At 35.1% G+C, this 19,857-nt stretch overlaps 1 protein-coding gene and 1 long non-coding RNA gene across 5 annotated transcripts in view; one reads left to right on the top strand and one right to left on the bottom strand.

Annotated features, from left to right (window-relative positions):
- The window catches only part of IGF1 (insulin like growth factor 1), a 51,947-nt gene extending 40,386 nt beyond the window's left edge, over positions 1 to 11,561 (bottom strand). The window contains exons 1-2 of the mRNA XM_053942396.1: positions 11,320 to 11,561; positions 6,891 to 7,047 (exon numbers count right to left, since the gene is read on the bottom strand). Coding sequence (XP_053798371.1) covers positions 6,891 to 7,047; positions 11,320 to 11,382 — 220 coding nt within the window. The 5' untranslated portion in view covers positions 11,383 to 11,561. The remainder of the gene's footprint in view (positions 1 to 6,890; positions 7,048 to 11,319) is intronic.
- Positions 1 to 19,857, top strand: part of LOC128787862 (uncharacterized) — a 108,033-nt gene that overhangs the window by 43,689 nt on the left and 44,487 nt on the right. The gene's annotated exons all lie outside the window — the stretch shown is intronic.

Here is a 19,857-nt window from a genome sequence, read left to right as displayed (position 1 = left end):
GCCTTGTGTAAATTTCTGCCCAATACACAATGACACAAACAATATAAACAAATAGTTCTGTATAAAAAATATAATATAATTTCAGGTTTGTGTGAGTCATAATTTCCCAAAGGAAGTGTTTTAACAGGACACTTTTTCCCTACTTCCACACTTTTATGGGCACATAAGGAAGCAGAAGGGCCTGCTGTTTGGAAGCATCCTCTTACTCTAGAAGAGATATATTACATAAATGGGGAGACTGGGATCACAGCTGAATTTCAGAATAAGATGGGAAATGTTTAAATATGCTGCAGACTCAAGGAAAAAAAAAGGCAGGAGACACATGAGCCCTAGAAAGTTTCTTTGATAAAAGGAAGCTATTCCAGTTTTCACTATTAAAGGATTTAACATGAGATAAGCAAATGCCTTTTGCTCTGCCTAGTAAGAGTAAGGATACTGAAAACATAACATTTCTCTGTGTAAGGGATTCAATCAGAAAACATAGCAAGTATCTCAGACTAGGGCTGGATTTTTGTAGGAATTTAAATAACTTTCCACAAGCTGGACTCACCCACTGGTCATTATATGGTATGCCCCTCCAAAGACTATGGATGTGTTAGAATTTTTTGTTCTCAGAACCTCATTTACTGATGCAAACATGAAATATGGCTGTCATTACTCAGAAGTTAGACCCAGTATTGGGGCTTTATTTTTCATAATGGTTTTGCACTAAATGCACCATATAGAAAGTAGGAATTAATGGCTTTTCCTTCCTCTTGACATTGAAGTTCCTGTGGTTATTATCAGAGATAAATTTAGCATAATTTATTCAATAAATATACATTTCTCTTGATTTCTAGACTGAGAAATTACTTAACTATTGGTTATCTCTTGCATTTGTTGTCGTATTTTTGAACAATCAAGCTTGTGTCACAGGGAAATACTGACATTAGGATATGGTTTAATAAGCAAGTCCAGATCCATCCTTTGTTAGCAAAGCTCCGAGGTGGTCTTAGGTCTCTATTTGATTTTTAGTGATGTGAAAGGGTTTGAAACGTGCCTAAGAGCTAAAGTGCTGAATAAGCCCTAGAGAAATGGCTCTGTGAATTTCTGCCTTTGAGTGAGCACTGCGCATGTAATGCCCTCCATGCACAGGTAGTAAATGCAAAAAAGGTTTTCATTAACGGAGCATGTGGCTCTGCCAAATGGAATGATTTGCTCTGTGACTCCTGCTGCTGTTGATCAAGAATCACAAACACTTTATCGATACCAGAACAAACAAAGAGATCCATACGCAAAGGTTTTGGCTGATTGCACAGAGCATGTGCCAGAGCTGAAGTCAGGAAAGGGTTTTTCTTGGTATTTAAGATTCAGTGGAAAAGTAAGCGGGGCAGCAATGCCAAGAATTAATGTTGATCTTGCCAAGCGTTTCTTTGAGTGATTTTATCCAACATGAGACTAAAGAATGTATTAAATACACATCTAGCAGTTAGGGAATCAAATGTCAAGTAACAGCTTTCTGTTATTTGAGACCAAATTTGAAGCTTGGTCTAGTCCATAAAGAAAAGGTAAACATCACAAAAAGCATTAACATCTCTAATATCTACCAGCTAATAAGGACATACATAAATTGAACTGCTGGAGAAAATGTACTTATTTGGTTTTGATAGTAGGCACTTTTTACAGAGATATTTCTTGTTGAAATTTTTATCAATGTTTTTTTTCCAGTCACTTAATTAAAATTATCATTACTACCACAGTCCCTCTTAAGGAAAAGGTTGAAAAATTAGAAAATCCTTGGTGACCTGAGAAACTAGCTGTAGAGGAGACCTGTTTGCAGGGACTAAATTTAGTGTGTATCAGAGGCTAACTCCTCGTAGACTTACTCTGCAATCCATGGAGAAAGAAGACAGAGCCTCTCTCTCTGTTATTAAGAAGGTAACTTAAGGAGATTAACCTCACTAAACTAAGGTTAACCTTTATGAACAACTCATTGCCCTTTCTTAATGTGGTAAAAAATGAGAAAATTCTTTCAAAGACTGGCTTATTTTCAGAGATCTTCCTCAATGTTTACTACCAGGGGCAACAAAGCACACATCAAACTTGTGTCAGCTGTTTGACTATACCGTGATATCATTCCAGAAGTCAGAGATGTTGTTTTCTTTCTTATACAGATAAATCAGTAGTTGTGCCTATAGTTCTGGTTCCCTGAGCACTGACCCTGCAGACCTGGCTAAAGCACACCTGAGCTCCTTTCTAGGTTAGCTTTCTTGTAAGAGGTAAGGAACCTAGGGATAGATAGAGGAATACACTCAAATCTTCCATAGATACAGTATTTGGACATGAATGGGGCATGCAGCCAGACCAAGGAACTTAAAAACACTTTCAGATCTTGCTGTGTGAACACAGCCAAGATGACCAGCATATGTTTGCAAAGATTTGTAAGACTGTCAGTGACACCAGAGTCTGTGTGTGTCCGTGGCAGCTTTTCAGCATGTCTCTGCTGGGCTTCTAACATTAACATTCCTTTCAATCAGGGATGCAGAGAGGAGCTAATGACTCATAGTCCCTACAGGTATGGAGTACTTAAAGAACTGCGTGCAATGCCATCTCTTGTAATTATGCTGATAGGTTTGACAGGCCTAAAAACTTTAATAACATCTTAAAAGCAGACTTCCTGAAGTAAACAAGGAGCTCTTAACTAGAGGGAAATGGGAGAAGCAAAATGTAATTGCCTATTGCTCTGCTACTTGTTTCCTCTTTTCTAAGTCAGCAATTCCTCCACATATACCTTAGTTCTACACAGCAATGGGATCATGACAGCTCTCATCACCCAAAATTATGTTCACAGGCTTATCCTTATTTTGTGATGATTATAAACTAATAGTCTTACATTGTGCACAGCTGGGGATTTTCCCAAGGACAGCAAACAATTTTTGATTGTCTTAGTGGACAAAAAAAAAAAAAAAGTAGTAAAAACCTGCAGTAATTCTCCTCAAAGAAGTTGACACAGGGAACATTAAGCTGGATGCTAGAAAAGCCCATCTTTTATGGGATTCATTGCTTTACACATGTGCTAGAACACTCTATTGTCTGAAGAATATCAGAGGAGCTCCAGTGTCTCAGGTACCTAAATTCAGCTCTTTTCTTTTTTATGCAAGTGATGGTTCATAAAATTCAGGACAAGACTAAAGCAGTGGTTTTAGCAGAAAAAAAGGTGGAGTTTTAATTCATGAAGTTGATTGTCATGGTTTCAAGTAAGTATTGCCATCTAGAAATTAGAAGACTGAAAATGTCTAAGGAATTAAGAAATCTGTTTCTTTCTTGGCACTCATGTATTGTTAGCAAGACTGCTATGTATTTATTGTAAAAGGAAAAGGTATATTTTCAAAGGAGAAGAAACTAGACAAAAAAGAATAAAGCATTTTCTCCTTAGAACAAACTACTAGATCTCATGGTAGTAACAGCCCTGAGAAAACAGCATGAGCAAGAATGAATATTTGTTCAGCAAATTCAACATTTATGAAGAACTTTAATTTTTTTTTTTGAGTAATCTACAAAGCAAATTCCTGTGATAAGACTAGACTATTCCATGAAAAAATTCCCCCCTTTTAGGCTTTCAATTTTGTAAGTTTCCTGTAATTTCTCCTTTAAGTTTTTCCAACGTTCTCTCCTCTCAGCGTTGTTTTGTAATGAGTGTACCATGGTAGACCTTTCTGGACATTAAAATTCAAGTGAATGTTGAAGTCATCCCTCTTGGCTTCATTACTGTTGGATCCAAAGGTTGAGATTGGAGAAACATTGAGAAAAGCTGTGTTTAAGTGTAGCCACTTTTGTAGCTGTGGCCAGGTTCTCTGTCACCGTCTCTTAACAAAACCTAGCATGCATGAACCTGAGAGGCAGAAGTTCTAGAGAGATGTCCCTAGATAAAAGGTGACAACAATCTGCTTTTCTCTGGTAAATCATAGGAGACAAAAAGCTGTCTGAGGAGTACCCAGTGCTGGTTGCAGTTAAATGTGACCAAGGAAAAAAAGTAGATGCTTAATTTGGGGATGTGTGCTGTGTTTTCCCCTAAAAAACTTTGGAAAATGCTCCTTGTCAGTCTATCTCAAGACAAAAGAGAGTGGTAGAAATAGTATTTGACTTTCTCTTGAAATCAGTACTTCTCCTTGTTTGTTGTAAGCAGCTGGGGCATCTCCTCAGAAGCTGTAAAGAGTTTCCTTATATAGCTAGAAAGTTGGGCAGAGTAGACTATATAAAGGAAATTTTTGTCTTCCAGTCCTAGCCATAGATATAGCCTTGTGTCTGGGAAGTACAGAGTTTCAACAGAAAGTAATAGAATTATTTCTATCTTCACTTCCGCCCACAACTCCCAAGGAATAGTCAGAAGCTTTGACCTTGACTCTGAACCAGAATTCCACCTCAGCCAAAAGGTATTCTTTATATTTGGAGTCTCTAGTGAAATACAGAATGATGGAATAAAAAAAAATTCCTCACAGCTATTTCCTGTGCAAGTTAAAGGCAAATACTACCATTGATTATACTTTATTTAAAGGAACCAGAGTATGAGAAAAGAAGGCTTAAAATACTACTTTTATTGACATACTCTTTACAACAAAAGAAAAATTTCACTGGGTTTTTAGCTCTGCAAATGATGTGGCATTCTTAAAAAGTCCTAAGAAATCAAGCAACATTTTTAACTTCTAATAGTATGCTGCATTCTGTAGAACATTTGATATGAGGATCTCAATTTGTTTTACCAGTGTTACTGGGCTTACTTTTCTCTAGTTCTGTATTTTAGCTTGAACTCTAACAAATAAGAGGGAGAAGGTTAAAACAGATTAAATTTCTTCCTTATAAATAAAAAGTAGCCAGGTAGAGCACACACATTACTTGGCATCCAAGGGGCCACATACATGTTAGCTTCACAACATTCCTGTTGAATGATGCAGGCTATTGATTGCAACTGTGCAAGACTCCTAAAACAGAGTGGTTATTCATAAGTGAAACTTTCCATAGTTTTCCATATAAAACACGGTCAACATTTATAGTGTCATTACACTATTTCAAGTGAAGACTCAGAATGTCAGAAAACAACAAAGACTAGAGAGGAAGTCTAAACTGACAGCAGATAAAGGTCAAGTGTGCAAAGGTAATGATCTCCTATGGAACACTGGAAGCCCATCACTGTATTTTAAATTAAGGATGACCTAGCTTAGGGTAGAGATTTGAAACAGATTGTGAAACCTTAGAATAACTGAGATTGAAACCAAAGAGAATTGTTGCTAATGATTAGTATTTCACATGACCTCTTACCTTGAGGATCACAAAGTACACCTGACAGTAAGTCTGATTGCTGGGCAGTAACAGCTACTCTTGTGGAAAGCAAGCATGAGAGGTCTCTGAACCAGCAGCAAACATTTTGTTGGTACAGAAACACCTGAGATGTGTACACAGTAAAAGACCAGTTGCTCTGCTGTTCTAAGGATGTGTCGTCTCATTTTCTGGTGAAGAAACAGGAGGGGGAGATGACAGACTTTACATGCACTCCAGCAATAATACATTTGTAGGATGCTCAAATGATCCCTAACTCTGCTGCTAATAAATGCAACAGACTTTGGTGTATAAATGAACACCTGATGAGTTTGTAGGAAAATGTAAATTCCTGCATGAGAGATTCCAGTATTTTTAATACTGTGTTTAGCACCACAATACTAAGCTAAACAGCACCCTGGAGTAGGTGCTTATTCACAAGAGTTGAGGTGTTGAATACAGAAAAGAAGGGTTATTTTGTGAATAGTGGATTACTTTGCATACGTAAAACTAAGGTTTCAAAAGTGAACTTTAATAAAATGTGCCAAGAACATAGTGAAAATCTCTACCATTTATATGTTGAAGAAATTAGGATTTTCTGTAATTTAGAAGTGCAAGAGTCTGAATTTGTTTTGATTGCAAGCAAGGAGAAAACATTGAAAGCAATGACTCCATGAATAGAAATAAATAGGAATAAAGTGGTTATGATCAGAAAACCAAAAATGGTAGTGTAGAAGACAAGAAGCTTCAGGCATGAAGGAATATCAAGGATATCAGAGAAGCCCATATTGTTATTAATAGTAAATTCTAGCTTCAGAGGCCATAGGAGCACAAATTCTATAATGTTTTGAAAACATATATTAATGAATGTATTCAGAATTAATATATTCCTAGCTAAAAGTTTCATTAACTTTGTTTTTTAAGTGGCAAATAGCTGAAAATCAGAAATAGATTTCTGTTACATAAAAGTTGAGTATTTCTTGTGCCTCACTATTGCAGAGTTAATTTTATCTGGTGCCTATACTGGTGTTAGTCTTTATTATCTCACCATGCATGAATTTTCTCCACCTGTATTTAAATCACGAAGCATGTGGATACTCGGATGCGATACCTTTCTGCTTGCTGCCTTCCAGCTCTTCATTTTTTTTAAACCAAATGTTGAAGCTTAGTGTGTTTTTAATATGATTCAGTGTGTAATTAAAGTGTTTACTAGTAGTCTGACATAACAGGTCCTTGTAGTTCTGCCTCATGAGTGTCTTGGGTTTAGTATGTGCTCTCATTAATTTAATTTCAATGACAGGTCATTGGAAAGCAGAAACACAGCAGGTGAAATAGCGACAGCCGGAAAGTGGTGAAAAACAACAATAAGTCTGAAAATAAAAATTTATCAGAAAGTCAGAGAGGTTGAACAGAGGTACAACTTTATTCTTTACTGAGGCTTTATGGTAACTGAAGGCTTTGAGCATCTTCCAGATACAGGATACCAGTCCTAGTTGGCAGTCTGGATGATCATAAGTAAGCTCATTTACAGCAGTTGCAGACTCCAATGGAATACATGAAAGTGCTTAGCAGTTAAATGAAAGAAAGGGTGGACTTACTGAAGTAAAAGCCTCTGTCTCCACACACGAACTGAAGAGCATCAACCAGCTCAGCACCACAGAGTGTTTCCGGGCCAGCAGCAACAGAACTGGTTAAGGTAAGCAAACACAGGCCAAGGTAGAAGAAATGGATGTAGGACACAGTGTACATCTTCACCTGCCAAGGAAGCAGAAGCAGTGTCAGAATTTCCCCAAAGAGTCTTACAAAAAATGACTCCTGCACCCTTGTGAATGAGAATGAATATGTACTGTGATTTCTTGGACTATAAACATGGTATCAGGAAATGTGTCCCCATGATTCTGCAACTGCCTGCATGTTCTAGTCTATGTATTTTGGAAACAGATTATTTATTCTGATGAATACTCACAATCATATCTAGTTAGGGAACCCTGTAATAACTATGACTTATATTTGCTTTTGGAAAGTAATATGTGGAAGAGTGGAATAGATAGAAAAAGGGACGCCTGGAATAATAGAAAAAAGGAAAACAACCTTGAATTGGTTTGTCTCAGACCAAACAAACTAAGAGGGAATATGACAGGTGCTTGCCAATGTACTGTAGGAAATGGGGGTGGCATATGATGGAGAAGATCTATTTAAACTAAATCAACATTTTCACAAGAATAAATATCTCTAAACTTGCTGTAAGGACATTTTGTCCAATAGCAAAAGAGCTCATTATTAGTACTCTACAGTTCTCCAGCCACCTTAGAAAGGAAAATACCAGGACAAACCAAAAATGTTGCCAGGTTCAACTTGTCAAATTTACAGGAGTTGATGTGGGATCTTCTGTAGCAGAAGACTACATTCAATGACTCTTACAGTCCCCTCTTACTAGCAGGCAAACATTTGAGAAATTAACAAGAGTGTGAATTTTAATCCATTAAAGAGTTGTATTTTTACTTGTTGCAAGCAGCTATACTTCACTGTCTTTCATTATACCCTCTTAGGCAGCTGTGGCTATGAGGCTTACACAGAGGTGATTAATTCTTCTCTCATTTGCATTTGGTTACAAACTATCTTTTTCCTGTGCTTGTGACTGAAGAAAGGCCAGTCCTCAATGGGTGTAAAATTGCACCAATCTGTTTATCAGCCTCTTTTTGTATCCCTTTATGTCCACCTAATTTCTTACCCAACTTGCAAAGATAGCTTTTTCTTTTAGTACTAGGAAAAGCTATTTACGTATAGTAGCAGGACACTGAGTAATGTGCTTAATGCATATTCTCAACTTGTTTAGACCACTTGCCAAAAATGACAGTTTTGAAAGATGTAAATCTTCATTTAATTTCATTCTCTTTCAAGGTTAACATTAGCATTGCAGTCAGGTAAGAAGTTACAAATCTGTCTTCCACATACAGTTAAACTTGGCTTAAAATTGCTTTGTGTTAGCAGTTTAGTGCAAAGTAATTGAAAGTAAAATGATTCATCCTCCCTAAAGTTTCTTTCAGGGTTTCAGGGACCATTTAATCTTTAATATTTCTTCACTGAACTTTTGAAAAAAAGATGAAGTGATCTATTTTCTGATCAATCGGGATCTGATCCAGTGGGGTATCGAACCTTTTTTAGTCAATAATTTTTAAAAATTCTTATTTTCTTGGCAAGATATCTTAGTGCCTTGCTGGATGAGTCTCTTATTTCCACTGTGAAAATAATGAACAATTTAAAATCCCATGATATATAATAAAAAAAAAGAATAATTATTTTCCCATTCACAAGTGTCTTTAGCCAACTTTGCCATGCAAACCCCAACAAGCTCGAATGCATGGACATGACTTCAATGGCAGATGGAAAAAGATCAGATTATAAATGAATGATGATAACATGAGGCACTATTTCCTGTAATGATTCCATATCTTAACAACAATTTCTTTTTTCCTTTGCCGTATTTTTGAATTTATAAGATAAATGTGATGCACCTGCAGTTTAAGATGGTTCCCAGTTCTGAGGAAGTAAAGCAGAAAGCTGTTTAGCACACTGCCTCAGAAAGCTGAAAGACATTACAAATACAAGAACATTATGTATTTAACAATTCGTTCTCGTATAACATTTGGTCCATAAATAAACATAAATTTTAGACATTTAACAATTTTTTATTTTTCAAGACTTCTCAGCTGGCTTGCATTTTCAGATAAATATCAGCACTGAACTATGACAAAACAGATTATCTACTGTTTTTCCTTTAGTGAAAGCCAAAAAAGGCTGCACATTATAAACCACAGAGAATTTCTAACTTTATCTCCAAATTTAACAACAGTCAAGAACTTTCAAACAAGTAAAAACTTTGCAGAAAAGAAAACAGACTCACATGTTTCTAGGGCTCAATCAATTATTTCATAAATTAAGTACTGTTTCATCAAAGCAAATTCCAAAACATAGTTTAAAACTTCAACTTTACTTCATCATTTTAATTAAACACAACATTAATTGATTCAATATGCTTGTGATAAAATCAAAGTATCCCTTTATATCTGAGGGGAATATTGTTAAGAAAATACAAAGTTGTAATCCAATATTGCTCCAGGTTCTCTACAATCAAGCAGAGTACTTACATTATTCCCAGTTTGACTAGAAAGTTGAGAGCTTAAAAGAAAGCGCATTGGCGTGTGGGTGGGGTTTATCGAAGCATCTAATTATGTTAGGAAATTGAATACAGGTTCAAGATGAGCCTGGTTAAGCACTTCTTTTAGTTGCATAGAATGACTGACCATATTTTCACAGCTGGAATTTCCTCTTTTTTTCAGTAAAATAGCCAGCTTTTGCTACATTCCTCTTTTAACAGAGTAGCACTACAAAGGCATGTCATATATGAGCACTCTACATCTCATTCACTTCTTACTTCTCCTATGTAAGTCCCCTTCATTTAACAAATTATCACTTGACACAAGTTGTGCATAAGAATTCTTCACATGCTTGGTCATTTTAGTAACATGTAAGAACATCTGCAAGAATTATAAGTATTGTGAAGGAGGAGGCAACATTTTTTTGGAGACTATATGCTACAGCAAGAAATCAAGGGTTATATATTCAAAATTACATTTTATTCCAGAGGGGTTGGGCCTGATTATCAAGCCGTAGTAGAAATGTGCAATTATTATGAAATATCAGTATTAACTAGTAATTGTTGTATAAACAAAGCATATATACTCTAGAGTGGATCAAGGCTTAAATACTGTTAACTTTGAGCAAAGAATCTGGGCTACATGCTAATCTAAATCAATGTTCCATTGATTCCAAGGAAGCTTGGCAGGATGCACAGCTGAGGAACTAGCACATTACTTTTATGTCTCTTATTGCCTTGCTCAATACTTAAAAAAAAATAAATAAATAAAAACCAACCCTTCTTCTTTCAAGTATATTGGAAAGGATGCCCATTTATACATGATGGGAATGATTTCATTCCCATACAGACATACCCAATTACAGATCTGTAATTAGGTCATTAAGGAATGAGATAAGTGTGTTTTAAGTGTAAGATCAACTAAAAAAAAAAATGATTAGGCCCTAAGCAATTAAAATAAGATAATTCTTTCAACTACATAAATATCCTTGCAAAATACAAAGGGAAAAAAAGTTCTTGAAGGATATAAACTTACAGATAATGGAAAGTTGGACTAGAGCCAATTGACAGAAACAGAGGTCAATGCACCTACTGAAGTCAAATTTACCTTAAGACAGTTTATATTATTGTGCAGAAATTATAGGGTCATAACATGAAACTTGACATACAAACTTTCCTGAGAAAGCCCTCCCTAGAAGGGAAAACTTGGAGATGAACATGGAAGGGAATTTCCATTTTCTTTATGTACAATTGCTTAAGCTGTACAAATATGCAAGGTCAGCAAGAGTTGCAGCTGGTTTCTAATGTAGAAAACAAACTGAACTTCTCATTTACTTTTAATTTATGAAAGCAAAAACCAAGTAAATGCCACGATGCTGCCAGAAAATTGCTGCAGTGACAACATCCCTTAAAAGTTTCCTTGTGAAAGCATGAACATTTTCTCTATAATTGTGTATAATAAAACTGCAGAAACTTAACATGTGAATAATACCTTTTTCCTATAAAACCCTGCACCTGCAGAAAATAGCTAAAAGTTCTTGTTTTCAGAAGCATTCATTAACAATATAGACAATGATGTAAGTAGACCTTTTAATAATGACATAACTGAAATATTACAAAGTTCTCGGAATAGAAGTGAAATTTAAGACCTGTATTTGCAATAGTTTACCCTTACAGTTATCTATGTAATTGCAACTATTACATACAGCCATTTTCCAGATCACATAAAATTGCATGTTCAGCAATTTATAAATAATTCTCAATTCTAAAATAATGTTATTGAAAAGTGCACAATACTCCTCAAGCCAGCAGCAGACAATACACAGCAAAATAAAACTAAAAAATTATTTGAAATAGTAATAAAGATTTACCTTCAAGAAATCACACAAGCAGCACTTAACTAATTGTGTTGAAAGACTGTTGATTTTTTCCATTGCTTCTTGAAAGTGCAAAGTCTGGAAATGAATTTGTTAGCAGTAATGATGAGAAAAAAGAAATCCAGAGAGATGTGAGATGTTGAGAGCAATGTCACATTTCAATATTGAGGACTTTATTCCATTGCGCAGGCTCTATCTGCTCTGATTTTAGCAGTGACAGTGAGATTTAGCAAACAGAAGAGGGATTTAGAGAAAATCCTCACATTTATCTACATTACACAGACACTGTAGACAGGAAACAGCTGGGGGAGCATTTGCCTCTCTCTCTCTCCCTCTTCTGGCAAAGTTACCGAGTAAGGACTTTTTTGGGCATGGTGACAAATAACATCATACCTTTGCATTTTAAAACTAGAGCACAGAAGCATATTTTTTTCCCTTTAAAAGAATGTGAATTAGTGACTGAGGGGTTAGCAGACAAAAAGAGCTTGTGCTGCCATGAAAAATAAGAAAATGTATTCTGGTTAACTTTCAGGTAGCTGTGTGTGCATTTGTATTTATGTGTGTGTGTGTGTGTCTGCATTTCAAATATATGAAAACTTAAATAGGTATGGGCAATGTTTGTATCTATGCATACCTTTGTATATATATATATATATATACATTTTCTTTATGCATAGTAGCATAGGTATTTTATTTATGCAGTAGGGAAAGGCAGGCAGGCAGTTATCTACTTTTCCTTTAATGTGTCTTTACATTATTAAACTTGGCATGCCTGTATGCTAACTACCAATTAAAATCTCTAACTCTCTCTGGGATTAACCCTAAAACAGCAGTTTGTAATTTGCTAAAAATAACAGAATTGTAGAGAACTACTTGTAAATAGGGCAAAATAGATTTGTGATCTTTCAACAACCACACAGGAGAAATAATGTAATTTCCTAGAACTTACAGTACTATGAATATAGTAACACAAGTAGCCCAGTTTGGGGGGCTTCCATGACATTTATCTTAAATCTGCTGTTGTAATTATAAGGTGATTACCCCCCCCCCTTTTTAGTAGTAATCTTCAAATTTCGCTTGATAAGACTTTAAATGACACTGAGAAAGAGAGAATTCAACTTGATAAGTTCTGCAATATGTAACTTCTGCCTTTTTATTTTTCCTCAATTATGAGTATATTATAAATAACACCAGCTGGCCAGCAACATGCTCTCACGGGTTATGATGTCATTCAAATCCCTCAACTGTGTTAGTGGCTTGCAATGTGCTCCAAGCCAGCTGTTTTTCTGTTTATAATGTATGCTTGCATTTCAATACTTAGCTATTGAGAATAAAGTTGTGATGTTTTATAGACACAGTTTATACTTGTTACCCTTTGGGTTTGAAAGATGACATTTAAAATTAGAGGACTAAACAAGGCTGCAGCTCCAGAGACCAAACACATGTCACAAGCAGTGCATGATTTCCATAAAAGCTGTTTCAGAACATTGCATTTTGTCCCTGTCTGCTTCCATTAAGTGAGGGTTGCATGCTGAGGTGCTAGCTGTACTTTATTATTGAAAATAACAATTGAGATCATGTTGGCCCAGATCTGTTGTCAGTTTTCAGATCCATCTTGAACTATAGGGTACTTGCCAGGCAGAAAGGACACATTTAGTTATTTGTATCCTCTGTGATTGGCTAATACTCTGTTCTGTGCAGTTTTAAACAGTGTATGGTTAGCTAAGCTGATTCATCTTTGGGAGGGATTTCTTCTAATGTGCCATAATGGCAGAAGCACAGGGGGCTTTGAGGTGAGTTTGCTTAGTTCAGATAATACTAATATTTCAAGTATTCTGATACACATTTGTAGCGCAGGTGCTGTGTTTTAATGTTCTGCTCTGTTTTATTCTCCGCTCTGCATTTCAGAGGTCTCTGAATGGTGGCACCATTCTGCACATACCTTGATGAAGCCTGCTGCAACTCGCAGGACATGTATCACTTACTCCACTAGCCTCAGAGAAAAATGTGGGAAGACAAATTAGAAAGCTCTGATAATTTTTACCTTTTTTTTCTTTTTTTTTTTTCCTTTTGCTGTACTACTGATGGGTGCACACTCTCCTGCCTTTATCTTCCTAAATAAGAGAAGGAATATACTCCTTCATAACCTCCCTGCTGCCTGGGCTTCAAATGCTCTCCTCACTCCTCACTGCTTGCTTTTCCCTAGGTTTCAGCAAGCCTCTCTTGGTCATGAGAGCAGCAAGCAGCAAAAGATTCAGCTTTGGGCTGTCAGGGCAATCAGAGAATCACAGTGTCTCTAAACAACTGCTAATGCTGGTTCCTTTCACAGAGCCATTCTCAACACACCTGACCAGCCTAAGGTTCTGTCGCACTTCACTTTCTTTTGGTTCTTGTTTCAAAGTGCTGTTGTGAAAAGGCAGGAAAACAGAAGAGATTCAAGGAAGGTTTCCATTAGGAATTTTTAGACTTAGTGCTGTGCTTTTCTTCACAAAGAAGTTATTCCATTTTTTTTTTTAACAGAAAATTAAACATCCCTTAGATCACACTGATCTGGGGATCACTAGTTTCCTAAAATATAGTTTATATGCTGGTGATAGTATTCTAGTCAGTATAGCAGTCAGTTAACTATTGGAGATCGGTTCATTTCTCCCTTGTTAAATATAGTAACTTTTTAAACTACTTAGAATAAAGTACTGCATGACTGCACACTTACTTGGTTGTAAATGTTCCCTTAAATAAAATGCATCTGTAAACTGCAGTGTTTATGGCAGCTTTCAAAGTATTTACAAAAGTTTCTAATTGGAAACTGTGTAGCTATTCTACATTAAAAGGTAATAGCATATATATCCTTGTTTGGCTTCTTAAGTATAACCTTCAGTATTATAGTAGCCACAAAGATATATTAAATGTCTGAGAGATAAAATCAGGTATTTATGTGCCCTGACCCTCATCTTTTCTACTTTAATACTCCAATGATTTCACTAATATGCTCTAAAGGTATAGATCTCATGTGTCAGTTTTTCCAGGGACAAGTCTGTTTTACAGAAGATAGCAAATACACAAATACACAATCATCCTAATTAATATATTGTCCCTACTTAAATCCTTTCTTAAGAGGTAGGAACATTGCCACAATGCCTAAAAACACCTGAACCACTGTGTCTTTGTTTTGCATTCTTCTCTGTTAGATCACTCTTACCAAATGCAATTATTTGTAGCTGTTGTTTGGTTTTTTTACACTGGGATTACAAGTTTTCCAATACAAAACCAAGACAGAACCACTCTAATAGACAGAACCATTGTAACAGATATCACCGCTATAACAGATATCACTGAGAAGGTGATAGAGCATGGTTTAGGAGAGGATGGAAGAAGGCAATAAACACAGTGGCTGGCAAACAGCTGTTCTTCATTATATAAAATAGCCGAGACAAGTTTGTCTTTGCAGGAAGAGATGAAGGAGAGTATTTTATTAATATGGAATTGTGTTGAAGTTAGTGACTAGTCAAGTATATGGTGGAAAATTCCTTTCATCAAATTAAAAGTTGGGAAGTAAAAAAAAATCATTTTGCTAACTGATTTGAGTTAAAGAACTTTTTTTTTTTTTAAAAAAAAAGCCTCAAACGCCTTTTATAATGGTGACCTAAGCAGCATCATCACTAGCTGAAATACAAGTAACAAGTTTGATGGGAAGGACTAGGGCATGCAGACTGAGCTGTCATTGCTTTGTCATTATTGAAGAGATACTAAGGAGAAAGCAGTGCCATAAAAAACAGTACCATTAGAGCAAAACAAGGAGAGTGCAAGCTTCATGATTAAGTTTTAGAGAGGGCCACATAAATTAAAATCCTTTGTATTTGCTGATCAAGAAAAACATGAGTGTTTCAAGAGCATGTTGGATGTCTGAGAAAGTCCAGAATTATGGCTTCTAGGCAGCAGTGGTAAAAAAAATGATATTAGTAACAGCTCAAAATTAATCCATGGACTTGTAAACTGATGGTGTATGGTGAAAATTTTGTGATGATTAAGACAAAATTACTTCCAAATTTTAATGTATAGCATTAATTAAAGTAGGTACTGTTTTGATATTTTTATATTAACATGGGGTTTTCTTTGGTTTCTGAAACAAACATGCTGAGAGTAATAGAAAGCCAAATATTGATCTTATTTTCCTACTCAAATGAAATATACATCAACTATTAGATATAATTGTTCAAAATTTGAACAATTAAAATTTAAAAAATTATACTATATCATGGAAGTTACACATTAATTGTGTCATGAGATGAACTGTAGTTATGACTGTAAAACAAAAAAACAAAATATGAAAATTAATATTAAATAAAACTAAAAAAGCTCAAACAAAATGTGTTTCAACATTTTTGAAAGCATTTTCTTTTAAAATTTTTACTTTGTGGGAAATTTTGAAATAGTTCGTTCTGATTTGGAATAATCAAAATACCAGAATTTTCCATTAAACTGGAAATTCCCAGTTTTAGCTGTTTGTAGTCTTGCTCTCACTTTCCCAATATTAAGTACTGAATAGGTCATCTTTGCTCAAAAAAGTTGCTTACTTTCTTATTCCTAAAAGCAGCAAAAAGTCAGAATTAGGAAAGAGAGAAATTTAGGAGATATGACTGCATAAGCTCTATCCTTTCATTCATAGAAAGAAGGCAAAATAAGTGGGAATTGGGATGGGTAACCATTAACATACAATGTATGAAGGGTGTTTTCTATGATTCATTTAAGTGCCTCTGTCACAGAAAGAAGAATGCATAACCTTAGGTAGTCCCTTAATTTCCTAGACTGTTTCTTCCACATTTAGATGGAATGTACAGACATATTAATTTTTTCCAGAGTCATCATTAGCATCAAGGCTAAATCTGTGCTCATAGATTTTTATAAAATAGAGTCTAGCACATATGTTTAATGGTATTTTGCTTTTTCTGTAAGACACATGAATGCCAATGACTATGTGTGATTTTTTTTTAATTGCTGACTTAGGAAAAACTGTAAAGAGAACTGAATATTGTAAATTTTATTACAAGCAGGTTGTGTATGTCCATACAAAGCAAACACTCTAAGAAAATGACAAAAATGCCCATCTATTTTATCTTGGCCTGAAGAGTACTTGCATGAGTTAGACAGTTCAGAAACTACTCCTTATTCTACTTAAAAGCAAACTCTATTTGGAGATGAAATAAGATGTCTCCATACAAAAAAAAGAACATCTACTTTGACCATTTAAAATTTATTTAATTTGCAATTAATCTGGTGCTTATTTTATGTCTTACAACTATTTCTTCTGGGTTCATTTCTCTTCACTCTCATGATTTACTACTCAGAAGGGGCTTATCCCATTAATTTGTACAGTGTTTTTTGGACTGAAGCCAATATGTTCTGCGCGTTCAAATACTGAGCTCTGTCACTGACATTTTTCTGTATATTTTCTTCAAATAGAAGTTACAGATAAATCAGTCACCTCTAGTTTGGCTTATTGATATAGTGATACTCTGATTTATTTTGAACAAAACATTAAAAGCTAATGAAAAAAAATTAACCCAGACCCATAAACAACCTAATCTAATTCTGACTCTTAGATTTTGGTCAACTATGCTTTCATCAAGAAACTACTGAATAATTTAAGTACCAAAGAGAGCCCACAGAAGGACAAAGATGCTCCAAATAAAAGCTATATTCACTCTGATGCATGAGTGCTTCTCTGTAATAGACTTCACTGCCATTTTGAACAGAATTGACTGATCAAGTGACGAATTCTGATTTCTTTTCCCTATTTTCATCCTAAAATATGAAGTACATTGAACTAGAGCAGAATGATCTTAACTTGTGCATGGACTTTGTGGTTCTGAGCAATATCTGCTTAGTAAGCTTGATGTATTTTACACCCTTTATTTTTATCTGCTTTGCTTTGATAATGTTATTTTGCCATTGGATGTGGTTTTTGGTTTTCTGAAAGGCAGTGGCAGCTTAGGCCATTGAGACCAATTTTGCAAACTTCTGGTTCTGGGCTTCAGGGCATCATGTATGTAAATGAATTAAAACAAGAACGCACCTTTGATCTCTAACAGATCTTAAATATGGTTACATTGAACTTGGCTCTTATCATAATTTCTACCTTTGAATTCTACCTTTGAGCCACTTGAAGAGTTTGTCCAACTAGTTCCATGTTTTTCTCTGTGAGATAGGAATAACAGTTACTTTAGGTACTTTGAGACTCATAGAGGGAAAGCAGAGCAAGCCATATTATGTATTTTTTTGGAAAACGTTATCATGGCTGAAAGAACACTTCTGTATGTTTATAGGAAGTGACAAGCTACTGTGTTAACCTTGCACATATTATGTCTCTGTCATCTTCCAAATGTGTTAAGCACAGCTGGAAGAATTCCCAACAGATGCTTCCTTTTACTTATTTTCTTTTTTTTTTTGTATGACACCATTCACAAGTGTTCTTGTCAAAGCCCTTCTTCACAAAACTTTTTCTGGAATGATTGTTGTACAATACAACCAGGTAGGATAAAAGTTTATGCTTCATTACTATGCTGCTTAAAAAAGCAAGGCTGTTATTTGAACTTAAGTAAAAGAGGAGTAGCATCTCTAAAAACAGTGAAATGTAACTGGAAAGGGAACTGCATCTCAAGAAGTGGCAGACACCAGTGCCTAGCTTACGTATTACTTAGGATGTAAGGGAACAATTTATTAACTAATCCTTAGTCTAAATATGGACATGACTGGTTTTTAGAATAACATCCTGGTTTTACATACAGACTCATGAGCATGACATTTTTTCGAGTCTCTGAACCTGCCTATGAGTTGAACCTTGCCCCTGTGCAGAAAAAAAAAACCCTTTCTGGCAAGGTTACTGTCTGGGGTGTTTTTCAGTGGTAATGAGCACCTGCAGTGCTAACTGGACTTCTTTTGGTGCTAGTAGGTGGTAACTACCCTTTAAGATTGGCAAGATCATTTTGAATCCTATGCATTCTTTCTGTGATAGTTCAACCTCTTTTCCTTCAGTGTTATGTAGAATTTTAGATTTAAAAAAAAAAGCCAACAAAGCAAAGAATCATTAATATAAAGGTTTTGTTATATGAAAAAGAAAGAAGAAAGTAAGAACACGTGTTTTAACTTTGTTAAAGAAGGTCAAATCCTGTGAGGAGTATCATGAGCTAGAAGTTTAAATGATGAAGAGAAATAAATCTTAAGCTATTTTTCTTTCATTGTTTGGAATTTTAGCTTTCCTCACAAAAGATGAAGAGAAGGAGAGCACATTTATTTTGTATTCTGTGTTATCTGTTTAAACAGGCCTTTCCTGTTTCTATGTCTACTTTACAGCTCTCATATTTCATTTTCCTAAATCCTTATTTTCCTTGCTTTTTTTTTTCTTGTTACATAGGATATTTTCTATATCAAAGATTATTATTGCTTCTTTAAAAAAATGTTACTTTTTGAAAACCTTTTTTATGGACAAGAGCATCAGTATTATGGTAAAGAACTGAATATTGATGCAGTTTTGAGATCATCACACATCATCAATGTTTCAAGACACTGGAATTTTAAAAGCCTAGCAGGCTGTGTAGCAGATTTTATCAGTGGAGCAAAAATCTTTGCTTAGTATTTGATTTTGAAGTTTCTCATTCTTTATAAGTTTCTATTTCCATTCCTTTTTTTCCTTTTATACATAAAAGAAAGCGTATGTGCAAGCACAGTATCTACCTATATTTTGCTTGTATTTATTTGGGATTTTTTTATACTTTTCTGTCTTTTGGTGAATGATTCATATTTTAACAGACCTTTTTTTTTTTTTTTTTTTTATGTGGCTTTAGTCATTGTAGTGGATCTGTATGGGACGAGGTCATTCAGATTCACAAGTCTGAGCCAGATCAGCTGTGAACACAAGATCACATTTCAGCTAACAAGGCAGAGCAGAATTCAGCACTGATGTGGTTTTGTGCTGGTTGCAGAAAGACGACATGGTATTTCATTCTTCATTGCAGTATAGGGGTGAAGGCAATTGTTATGTGAGCTGGCATAAAGACTGCAGGTACAGAATTAACCTGTCAAACTCCAGCAAATTTTAACAGGCACACTGAATTTTGTTTGAAGCTTTGTGTCATGTATGCTTGGAATATTTTTATCTAGTATTAGAAGCCCTAAAATTCAGTACTAATAATTGAACCGTGGACTCTAGCAAGATTGGAACATATTGGCTTGGAATCAGTTGATTTTTTAAAATTATAGAAATATTTTTGATACACTTTACAGAAGATGACATTACTCTGATAGGTGCAATAAGTTTCTTTTATTCTAATATTTACTGATAAATTTTATCATTTTCTTCTACTCTAATTCCAGAAACATTGTTTACAGGGAAACAAAGAGTATGCTATGTGCTTTTTTGTCTACTTTTTGTTGCGATAGTTATATATGATTCTAGTCATATTGCAAGACATGTAAACACTGTTCAGTTCATTACTGGAAAAACATTTGCATATTTTGCCAATATTTCTTCCATTA

This window comes from Vidua chalybeata, chromosome 5 (assembly GCF_026979565.1).
Source record: "Vidua chalybeata isolate OUT-0048 chromosome 5, bVidCha1 merged haplotype, whole genome shotgun sequence".
NCBI classification, from domain to species: Eukaryota; Metazoa; Chordata; class Aves; order Passeriformes; family Viduidae; genus Vidua; species Vidua chalybeata.
This window is presented reverse-complemented; position numbering and strand designations above follow the sequence as displayed.